The 12907-nt window shown below is 35.8% G+C and overlaps 1 protein-coding gene across 1 annotated transcript; it reads left to right on the top strand.

The window, feature by feature from the left end:
• Positions 1-521: 521 nt before the first annotated feature.
• On the top strand, positions 522-3759 carry LOC145681740 (uncharacterized). Its single transcript, XM_081753350.1, has 2 exons — positions 522-963; positions 3491-3759. The coding sequence occupies exons 1-2, from the start codon at positions 522-524 to the stop codon at positions 3757-3759; spliced, it is 711 nt and encodes a 236-aa protein (XP_081609476.1).
• The last annotated feature ends 9148 nt before the right edge of the window (positions 3760-12907 follow it).

The following is a 12907-nucleotide window of genomic DNA, read 5'->3' as shown; positions in this document are numbered from 1 at the left end:
GGACTACAAAAAAATATATGGTCCCTGCTGACTTCGTCTAATACATTTCTGTGAAAGTACAGTAGGATAGTTAAGAGAATACTCGTAATTCCACGACATCAACCATGCTACGCATTAGATGATATTATAACCTAATGGAACTTTCCAGATTAAGACAGTGGATGTAACAACAAACGAAAAAATATGTTAATTGATATTTCTTGCCCTTGCTCCAGTTACGTAACCAACCATCGTAAAAGTATATTATTCACTTAAATTAATCTAGCATTATGAATTTGTCATAAAGGAAATAACAGTTAGAATTTAATTCTGAAGCCTCATACAAGTACATAAAAATACTGTTACGTTGCATTAAGAAAATAAATAAACATATAAACAAATGCATTATGCATCAGACACTGATTCCCTAGTGTCCTCAATCAGACTGTGGAAAACTATATTCTTTAATGCATTTGTTTGGTATAAAAGCTAATTTCCTCAAAAAATTGTATCATTCGATTGCAGAAACTGGACATTATAAGATGTGCTCGTATAAAACATTAGTGCTTTTATCGTTAACAATATGTGTGGTTCGTGTAACCTCTCAGCAGAAATACTCACAACAAACGGAAGAAGTTAGAGAAAAACAAATGACGGACTGTTTAGCCGAAGCAGATCTCAATTGCATGAAACTGAGAACTCTGGCTAACGTGTATCAGTTGGTGAAGACAAAGTCATTGCAAATTGCCGACGGAGTTAAAGTAGAATACGCTGGTAATCGTGACAAAGAAATTCCAGCCGTGAGAGGCCTGGTTGATAAGGATTGGAGCAGCTTATTGTTTGGTTTCTTCCCTCGACTAATGAGAAGTTTGGACCTTAAGCTTAATATCTTCCCTGGTGTCAACTTAGTGATATACAAAAATGAGAGAGAAAATGGATTAATGTCATTCGCTATAGAACCAGAAGACGGTGTTGTAGAAGGACGTAAGTTATTTGTTAACGGTACTCACTGTTGTGTTAGTTATCTTCTAGTTTTCTCTTCCTAAATTAGATATTTAGAACAAAATTACAAACGTTTGAATTCGTCTTTGACATTAGAATTTAAATAGGCATATTATATATATATATATATATATATATATATATATATATATATATATATATATATATATATATATATATATAGATAGATAGATAGATAGATAGATAGATAGATAGATAGATAATTATATAGATATAGGTATAGATATAGATATAGATATATTTATTTCATGTAGGTATGTAACTTCACAAATAACTCATTTTCGCTTGCTTTTAACTATCAAACTATTCTTTAGATACCTCCAGGTAAGGGGTCCGATTGCTCTGTAAATATGGATGGGGGGCATTCAGATGCAGAAGGTATATATTTGAGGATTTTAAAACAAATTGCATTCAAATTATGCCAAATATTGTATATTCATAAATACAATAGGGAACCCACATGAGCTTTGGGGGGCACGCCCACTAAGATCGGCGCCCTTCCTCCAGGTAACTATATATGGATGATTCTCATAAGACGAACATTACGATGGTCGTCCATTTGTTTAGTGGAAAGTAAAGTTCAACTAGTAAAAAAAAAAAAAAAAAAAAAAAAAAAAAATCAGAAACAATATTGTAGGTAAGTATGTATCCATGAAGTTTCATTTTAGTATTTTTGAAATTAAATCATTCAGTTTAACTTCTCACGGTTATGCCTTTTAGGCCATGGGAGACGGAAGATTAAGGCAAGTGAATATGATGCTGAAAGAGTTGGTGGAATGATAATGTAGGAGAAAACAGAAGTATCCGAGGAAATCTACGGACACGATGTCCACCACAAACTTACTTGGTCGGGGATCGAAACCAGGACTCCATGCACCAGAGTAAAACGCTCTACCAGTAAGCCTCTGTGTCCCTTTCATGTTAGTTGTGCGCATTAGACTACAGAGGCGTCGTTTGAGGAATGCAGGGGGTCAATTTTCTCCTCTGAGTTCGAGAAACATATGTTTTTTTTTTTTTTTTTTTAATGAAGTATTAGGGTTTTATGTCAATTGCCAACATTATCCTCTCCCTCCCCTGGTACATTTCTAAAATAAATATACTGAGTGGACATTGCGCAGGACAGAAGCTCGAATCTTAAAAGTAACAATTAAAATTATCGCAAGTCTTCACATTCTTAAACAATTTGCACCTTCTGACACGTCATTATATTGCAACCTACTATTTCCCTTCATAATTAATATACAGTACACCAGGATCTTGAATCACGGCGTAGATTGAACGCGAAGATACTTTTGGTTGAGCTAACATTTTGGAGGAAGGGGGTCCAACTTGAGTTCACCTTACATTCTTGACTGCTTATGAACATATATTTATCTAAACAAACTACTGAAAGTTACAAGGGGCTTGCCCTTGACGTGCAAGAAGTTACTAGAAACATAAAATAAGTTACTTGATAAATTTCGTTAAAATCACACAAGTTTTCGTTATCCTGAAACACAGAAACACGCCAACGAGCAAACACATAATTCATGTTAAATTGAACGGTAGGAACTCGAAACAATGTCATACTTAATTCTATTTTAAGCTAGAAACTCGCTTCTATAACATACTTAATGATATTATAAGGTAGAAGATTACTCCGATAACATGCTTAGTGCTATCATAACTTAAAAGCTCACTTCAATAACACATTTAGTGCTATTATAAGAGTTTTCGATAAAACACTTAATGCTGTTGCCTTAATGGCTGTTACAAAGTGGACGTTTGCTTTGATAACATACTTAATGTTACTATAAGGTAGAAGCTTGCTTCAATAACTTACTTAGTGCTATTATAAGGTTGAAGTTTGCTTCGATAATGCTTTTATAAGATAGTACAATAATATACTTAATGCTGTTAGAAGGTTTTCTGATAACATGTTTAGTGCTATTATAAAGTAGAAGCGTTTAATGCTATTACAAGGTAGAAATTTTCTTAGATAATGCTATTATAAGATAATTCAATAACATGCTTAAACATGCTTAATGCTGCAGGAGATTTTTCGATAACATACTTAGTACTGTTTTTAAATTGAAGCTTGCCTTGATAACATACTTAATGTTATTATAAGTTAGAAGCTCCCTTCAGTAATGTTCTTAACCTTTAAGTAAGAAAGTTATAGTCTTCTTAATATAACCTTTCATATGTTGGTCATAGGAACACAGGTGGCGTGATCAGAGATATATGTACCTAAACACCAAAGAGATTGGATTCGTTTCCGGGCAGGGCAGGGATTCATTTCTGGTGCTAAACCCCTCTCTATCCAGTGTAAGGATTCATCCAACATGTGTAAAATGGGTAACTAAAAACAGAACTTAGGATAAAAGTGGCCAGTATTTTTACGTTACCTTTGCTAACTATAGAACGTATACAAAGTAATTAATTCGAGATTGCTTTTTTATAAGATATATATGGTTTGATTACACGTGATATGCAATTGTCTTTACAGGTAATGATGAAAAGAAGAAGATGATGATGTCCCTGATGATGTTTGGTGGAGTGTATAGTATTCTATTCATCTTTGGACTTGTGATAGCCAAATTCATCGCGTTCAAGGCGTTGTTGGTCGGCAAAGTGTCTCTCGTGTTGGCGGCCATTTCTGGACTCTCAAGGCTGTTCAAGGAGAACAGATACCTAGGACCTTATGGATATGGCATTTCTTACTCTAAAATAGACAGTCATCCAAGTTTAGAGTCACCTCCGATACCAGTTCATTAAGTAAGTACGTCTATTCAGTACGATTACGTAAGAGTTTTCTTTCGTTCTTTTTTTGCGTTGGTATTATCGTCCAACAACAGTTACATCCTTTGGACGTATAATATAAAATTAGCAATGTTCGTGACTTAATAACTCTTAAACCACCCGACCGATCTCTATCAAATTTTCAACATAGATGAGATTTGGCCCTGGGATGGTTTTATCATTGCATTTTGACGGTGTAACTTAGGGGAGGAGGAGGGATATATATATATATATATATATATATATATATATATATATATATATATATATATATATATATATATATATATAATCAACAATCACCGATATTAGTGTCGAATCTATAGTTTTCGGGATCGCTGAGATGAACAGTGACACTTTCCATGCCGTTTAAATCCAAATTCGTCCCCCAATAGTAATATATTTTTTATTTAGATAGATTACTTATTATTATATGATATTTCATTATACTGTATATGTTTTTATCGATTTGAAAGCGCGGTGGCTCAGTGGTAGAGCGTTCACCTCCGGTGCTTGGGGTCCCTGGTTCGATCCTACCTCGCGTCGTGTGGACTTTCTGGTGGACAAACACCGTGCTCGTAGGTTTTCTTAGGGTTCTCCCGTTTCCTCCCACTTTCTTCATTCCACCATTTCACTCACCATCACCGTCTGCTTTAGCCTAACCGGCATAAACGTGAAACGTAAAACTTAAAGATTTCATTTCATTTCATTTACACACACACAATAATACTCCTCAAAGTTCAATACTTATTGGTGACATTTTTCTACGGAGAAGCAGGTCAATTTTTTTTATATTAACGTTTCACGATTACGCACCGAGGCCAAGAAAGACGGTGATGATGAGATGAATGATAGGGATGAAATAAAGAAGGTGGAAGGAAGCGGGAAAAGTCCGAGAAAATCCACTCACACGGAATTTGTCCAACACAAAGTCCACTTGAGATCGAACGTGGGAGACAAGGCACCAGAGGTGATCATTCTGCCATTGGGACTCCGCAGACCTTTCTTTCTTTATGTGTTTCTTGGAGTCAATGAATGGGAAATGGTTCACTCATTTCCAATATTGGCAACATTGGACTCACTGGTAATATAGCCCGGCTGTTAATGTTTCTTGGAATTTTTACTTCTGGTTTCAGTATGGAGCTCAAATAATGTTTGTTTTTAACCTATATTATAATTATAATTTTCGCGCTTCACTTCATTAGTAAAAACAGCCACAAGGATAAAGGAGTTCGAACTAGATAGAAGAAATTCATCCGATTTTGACAACTTAGAATGGTGGCAGATCTTATGAGCTGAAGTTATAGTATGCATATGAAATAGTATGTTATTTACACCTTTGCTGCTGGTCGAGTGGCTAAAGAGAGCACGTTGATATACGGGGTTTCAGGTTCAATTCCGATGAATGAGCCTTGAACTTGGATCGTTATAGTGGTTCGGATTCAATCTCAGCTGTACGTCCGTCTCTTAAGCCCTCAGTACTGAAAGGGGATAAGCTCAACTCTAATACATATCTCCCTCAATCCATTAAAGATGTGGGCCTTCGAAGTTGACTTTATTTGGACTTAATCAAGCCATGTTTAAAAATTACTATATAATCTATACGAATGACGAAATTGCATACGAACTTGACCAAACTTCACCTGCTAATAGATCTTGAAAACCTTTGTATAAATATGAGATATTATGGTCTGAAGATCTTATACGCTATCATGTCTATAATTTGGGCTTTTAAAAAACTTTGATTTTTAGGATAAGAAGTCTACGTGAAATAATCTTAAATACGAAGAAAATTAAATAATGCGACAAATCCACCATGTAGAGCTACTTCCTTGCTAAGTGGTTAGCGTACGCAAATTTGGCGCGGAGACCTGGATTCGCATCAGGAGCTCATGTGGGTTGGATTCCACGTTAATAAGTAAGTCCACGTATCATATCGCCTCGCTGCTGAACGGGGAGTTAAAATCAACTACAACTCAAATTCACCCTATGAGTACCTAAAGAACCCCATAAACAATTACCGTCTTAGAGAGTTAATTTTTTTTTAGGGGTAAGAGAATAGGGTTATAAGTGAACTGGATAATCTTTATTCATCAATTATTAACTGATTTGGGCAAGGTGATACTCCTACTCCCAGCCATTAGAGGGTTACGCCCTCTCTTTGGCATAGATGCCTTTAGATTTACATTGATTGTTAACACTGTGAGATGGTCAAAGTGCAGTTTTATAAACATGAAGAAAAAGTGAGCATACTAAACTAGGTGTTACTAATAAATAATAATAATAAATCAAAAATAGAACACATATGTGCAAATATATATATACGAAAGAATTGACAAACGACGTAATTGAAATTACTTTCCTGTCATACATTATCGTTGGAAACCAAATTAAATAGTCTTTGTGTATTTAAAACATTTACTGTTTGCTTCAGAAAAATCTTGCTAACTGCGTTGAACTTAGTTTTCTGTTTTCTTGCAGGTAATTAGGAGCAATCAAGAGACTAAGCTTGGGTAAGTGGATAAGTTTTCTACAAGCATAGAGACAGCGCCATCTTCCGTTCATCGGGAGCTGAGGAAGATTTTAGATCTGAATATATTACGGTTGTTCATTGTTGAAATGCCATTTTTACTATTAATTGTATATATTGCGTTGTTCTAAACGCTTATGTCGTATTGTAAAGACATTAATGATAATGTATTATTCCAGCACAACTAATTTTAACCGATGATTATGTTAAGTGTTATTATTTTGAATTTTGTTGCGGAAAATAAGTAGGCTTAAAAATTTACAATAAAGACAAACAACATACGTATGGGAAGAAATTGGGGATGTAAGTTGACCGTGCCAAGACAGAATTGAATTTTTTTTTAGCGATACAATTTCTCAATGTCATTTTAGACATTGCGAAGTGCTTACTGTAATATAATATTTAATTGTTATAATATTGTTGTAGACACACAAATTATTTATTTCTGTGCTGTAAAAAAATTAAAATGTACTTTAAATAAATAAAAAAATCTTTTTGTTAGCCTATTTGTTGAGTAATTATCATATTTAGCTGTAGTGATACAGGATCCACCTCCTATGAGCAGGCACTTAGCTAAGGGTGGGTCCGGAGCCCCCTTCGAAACCAGAAATGAAAAAATCAAGGAAGGATGAAACCAAAAAAAAAAAAAAAAAAAACGAGAAAAAGAATCGGTGTTTAAACTAAGGTCATTGCGTCGAATATACGCCCCGGGGGAAAATGTACACTTCGGACTAAATTAATTAATAAATTACACTAAAACGGAATAAATTACACTAAATTATTACCCGGACAGTATGTGGCAGAAGCTGCTATGTTAGGTTGTTGTTCTTAACTGACAGGAAGACGTTTACACCGCTGCTATGTGTTGATGCATAGAAAGGACAATTTTTCTCACAAGTACAGCTATGTTGCTGACAATTTATTGTATGAATGCATATGCGTGGCATCAAAAAAGTGCCAGATCTAATATTAAGTGTTTGTGTATTGTGCTTTAGGAGAAAAAGAAAAGCAAAGAGGACTCCGGTAGCCATCGTGAAAGCAATTCTCGCTGCAGAGCGACATATATATGTGTGTGCTATGATTAGGGAAATATGCACCGTGCTACTTTGGGGGAAAACGCACACCCTGAAGAACAATAAGATGAATATAATTCCATATGGAACTGCAAGACTACTACATTTGTAAGCAATATGGGAGGTGGAACTGACCTTTAAAAATCCACTGTCTTTTGTTGGTAGATTTCAAAAGAATTGCTACCTATTATAGTCGTTACCATGTTAAGGCTTCCGGAAAATTTCTACGTAACTTTTCAGTTTGTGAAACCTAGACCTTCCTAGACCTCAAAATGGGTTGCACAACATGAATGGCATTCAAATCAGTAATATATTTTTTCAGTATACAGATGTCGGAATATACCTTAGACTGAAGGCTTGGACAAAAAGGATTTTTTTGCTTTTTGTGCGTATAGTCGAAGGGGTAAAGCTGCAACTGTTGGTACGGCACTCAACGCTTTTCGTGCGTTTACGATCTCCGACAAAAGAAGACAATCACCAATGATATTAGGAGAGCAGGCTTGTACGAAATGTAAATAGTGAAACTGTGCTATTGCCTCAAACTGAACCCAATGTGTTATGCAGCAATGTTTCATATATGTCCGACAATAACAGCTTCGCATCTCAACGGCCATTGGCAACCACGTCATTTACGTCATTACATCCATTGTCACACAGTGACACATCATCTTCTGCTATTACGGAAAGAAAACGTCAAAGTGCTACTGTTCTTACGTCTGATCACTATATGGATGAGCTACGTCAGATAAAAACTACTAAAGCTATTGGTTCCCAAATAAAACAGGAAAGGAAAAATAGGAAAGTCACAAACACTTACAATTTTGCATTGCAGGGACATTCATCATCGGCAGCTCATAACAAAAGCAATTATTGTGATGTCTGTAATGGATACTTTTACCCAGAAGAATATTGTCAAGAATGGATACAGTGTATTAGATACGCACTGTGGTATCATGTTTCGTGCGTACCGTATCTGCCCAAGACATGATCTTCGTCTGTAATCAGTGTCACAAATAAGATAGTTTTACCCATTATGATAGTGTTTTGTTTGTAAGTGTTCAATTCATGTTATACTAAAAGAAGAGTATAGACAGTTCAGATGCTCCACTCCTATGTTAGAAGTTACAACACTCGAAAGAAGGATTTTGAACTATGTTTATGATCCGTTTTTGTGTTACAAAGAGAAAAAATTAAATTTACGTTTCCTTTCATGCAAGTTTCTTCGTAATTTCATAATGTAACTTTGTAGTATTGCTTCATTGTGTGATTTCATAACGTAGTTCTATATTAGGTTGTCAGATATTTGATGTATTGCTTGTCAGTAGTTTTATATTTTGGTTTGAAAATGTAATTACACTCGTTGCGCATATTACCCCAGCGTCGCGAAATATGCGCCCTTATCATCCTTTGGCATATTTTGGTGTATGATGCATTTCTGTAAACATTGTTCTTCATGCTTACTAATGGTATTATTTACGGAGGTATTAAACTTTCCAACTGCAAACCGATTTTCGGATTCCTTTCTTCCATTTGTGCCTGAGAGCTCATTTTATCCTTAGGGGTCGCATATTCGACGCAATGACCTTATAAAGCTATAGCAAGCGTTTGGTTACTCTTTCTTATGGGGAACTTTGTGTGGAGAAACGGGAGGAGGGTCAAGTTAAAAATTGATATTATTGTAACGTAGCATTCCGAATTCCATCTAGCTCGATGCTAATCCTATGGACTACAAATGACGATCGATAAACCAGTTCGATCAGATACTCTAAGGTAGAACTTAAGGAATGAACACAATCGCCAATAATATGAACCTGGCAACATAGATTCCAGTTACACTTGTTAAAGAAATTTTCAATTTCGCGGCAACACTCACCCATTTCATAGGATGTATTTACTGCCAAAAGAGATCACGTTGCTATATTGACGACATTATGGAAGACAAGAAAAAGAAGAAGAAAAAGGACAAGAAGATTACTAGCATATCCTCATTTTCTTGTCCTAACAATATATGTTGCCAGTAAAATAGTTTAGAATGATCAAGCAGCTGGTGTGATAATCACAGTATTTCGTCATGAACACCCTATTACGAAATCCTGGCTACGTGCCTGCTATGACGCAGTGACGACACCAGAGGAGGCAAAGGTGCGGGAGCACCACGGTAGAATCTTCCGCTCTCTCGATTGCCCATACATACGTTGTATTGTAAGGTACACCAAGTAATATAAATTATTATAGTCGGAATAATAAATAAATAACTGCCTTTCCAAAATGTCTGTTCCTTCACTTGCCCTTAAAAAAAAAAAAAAAAAAAAAAACTAAAGCTGCATCGTTACTGGCATAAAGGTTATAGAAATATAAGCCTTCTAGAAATGGTTATCAGTAGAGAGAAAGAGTGGCAAAATATGAAGAAAAAGTATCTAAATATGAAAATCAAATGTTCAAAATATGGAAAAAGTATGAGGCGAAAAGTATGAAACTTTAGTAATGTTCTTCCCGAAAGATGAACTTTATATATATATGCAGAAGGTTGTTCGCTGTACATCCGACCATTTGCAATTCAATGCTGCCAGCTGGCGAATCATGCTGAAACTATGAGTTTGCTGGCGGGAGCATTATTGTGTCTAACCTTCTAAGTGCGTGAATGTTGATATGAGTGTTATCAGATGTAGCCGAGAATCAACCGGTGTTGGGAGTTTTACGTAATAGTCATTTTCCATGCTAAGTTTTCGTATGTACACATTGTGAAATAGTGTCGAGGGAATGGGTTAACACACGGTGACTACAGCGAAAGCTATTGAGGCCCGTTACACACGACAAGCTCCCCTTGCGAAATATTTACCCACGAAAACCAGAAAGGCTGTAATCAAAGTGATACCCTTAATGCTAAGGAGAATCTTTCGATTGGCGTGCCAAGAAAATCCCCCGATTGAACGTCATATGGACCACAGATTCCACTTTGCACCGTCAACTGTGAACAAAACAATTCCCAAGGGATGCGTGAAAGGTCAGAGTAAAAAAAAAAAAAAAAAAAAAAAACTGCTACCGCGTCACATTGCCCAATGCAAGACGAACTGCAGGAAACTGTATGAAAAGTACTTGGCGAGTTCCAAATGAAAGAGGTTTTCACAACGGATGAATCACATGTCGATGTCGTTGCTGATTGTCGCATTCTGGCGATCACATAACGTGATATTGAGGTCAAGTCGTACAGCAACTTTGTTCGTCAGTGCAGGGAAAACTTCTCAAGAGGCTTTATTGTTGTATGGGCCCAGAATTGTCTGGGATGGTCACGATCTATATGGACAAGGCTTCGAGCTATACCGCCAGAACATCATTACCTGTTTGTCAGAAAATGGCAGAGGAATTATTAATTCGTATCATTATGTTTGAAGACATTCCTGTGAAAAGCCAGATGCCAGTCCAAAAGGACGTTTCCACGCACCTTGGATGGTCTATGGAAAGTGCGGAGGGAGGAATGGGACATAATTCCCATGCCTGTCATGTGCTGGCGCTTACTACAATGGAAACTGCGATGTCGCGTGATAGTCCAGATGCTGGGAATCCAACAGAACATGAACAGTGGTGGCGACGATTTATCTCTTAAGGTGAGTACCCATCAAAAATTGTCTAATATAAAGCGAACAACTTGCTATACATATTAGCTTATATTTATGTCATTATTTATTGAACTTTTTATAACACATCAGACTTATATTTACATCATTATCTAAATCTATTGCTATACTATTATATAGAAAAGTAGATTCTGACTCACTCGCCATACTACTATAACTAGAAACATGAAATGTGGACAGAACACTTATTTTGTCACAGACGCAAACTATAAAAAAGCATATCTGAAACACGTATCCAAAGTGTGGTAAAAGGGAATTCGAAATTTCGGCCAATAATTGTGTATTTTATTGAATCCTGGAAGTTAGAGAGAAGAAAACTGGGCATATTAACTAAAAGTAGAGGAATGTATCTTTTGAAAAATCCTCTCTTCATGGCGTAAGTGTGGACATTTCTACAAAATTCAGATTTTACTTTCTTTATGTAGAAAATCCCAAATGCGAGGATATATATAAGTTGGACGTGAAATTAAAAATAGGTATATAGACTGTAATTTTTTTTTTTAAAAAAAATAAGGGAATATGCGTTTCAGTGTTTTCAACGGCATAAGGAGGTAAGAAAGGTCATTTCTATAATATTCATATTTTCCTTCCTGTGTTCACAATGTAGCGTATTTAGGGATTTGTTAAATTTGGAGTTGTGAACTTTAGTATACGAATCTGTAATTAAAAAGCAAAGGAAATTGTGTTTCATCATATGAACTCTTATTTAAAAACAACGGAAATTGTGTTTCTCTATAATAACTCTTAGTTGAAAACAAGGAAAATGGTGTTTCAGTATATGAACTCTTATTTAAAAACAAGGGAAATAATGTTTCTCTATAATAACTCTTATTTAAAAACAAGCGAAATGGTGTTTCAGTATACTAGAGTAGTCAAAATAGGAATAGAAATTATTTTTTGAGGGTGTGTTAAAGGAATATAAAGATAGTAAATTGGCAAGATTACAATGATTTCCAAGCTGGGGAATACCTTTTATGACGTCATCAATATGGCCGTCAATGAATTTCGACTTATCGAATTTTAAAAATTATTAACGCTATTATTATTCCGCATAGAAACTTCGTTCTTGTTTCATTTCTCAGATAAAACATGGGACCTTTTATGTAATTTAAAACGCCGCCATATTTGCTGCCATTTTTAGCATGACCTCTTAAACTCGAAAAATGAGTATTTTCAAAACATTATTTTTACTCTTTATAGCAAATAACTTTGCAACGTATGCTTAACTTTACTGGTATTCATTATTCGTAGTAAATAGATCTATTATAAAGTGTAACTGAAGTAATATCTTTCACAACACTATTTCCTTATAATGTAGCTAGTCGACATTTCCAAGCAATGACGTAAGGTGAACACAATGTTCGCACAAAAGTATTTGGTGATCAGCCGTCCCGTTTTACAATTGCTTCACTCACTTCCACTGCAGTTTTTGCATGCAGAAACGAATTTGAGACCACGCTTTCAACAGGAACATTGATTTGTGTTACAGAACTTCTCGCCGAGCTGTCTGCATCCACAAAGCACAATCTTAAGTACGTTGTCGTGAACTGGAGGCAGGTCTGTCTGAACTGGCACATAATGTTGTGATTTAATACTCTAACCCCACAGCAGTGGGTCTGGTAGATTTTTCCATTGCAGGACCTGCCTATAAACTCGAAGAGAACGAAAATGTGCTGCTCTACACGTCGCTGGGAACAACTGTGGAAGTGGTTTGGAGAGAGTTCCAGTCATCTTTAAATATAATGAATATCTCAGCTTTCTCAGATCATTTTCACCTGACCCGCCATAAGAGGCTACAAGGAACTTTTGACCTGCTTCTGATATCATATCTTGTGTTGCGTCCTGAAGTAGAAAGACGTCTGCCCATTGACGTGTTTCTGCGTTCA

The sequence above is a fragment of the Thermobia domestica genome, chromosome 1, assembly GCF_964235325.1.
Source record: "Thermobia domestica chromosome 1, izTheDome1.hap1.1, whole genome shotgun sequence".
Taxonomy (NCBI): Eukaryota; Metazoa; Arthropoda; class Insecta; order Zygentoma; family Lepismatidae; genus Thermobia; species Thermobia domestica.
This window is presented reverse-complemented; position numbering and strand designations above follow the sequence as displayed.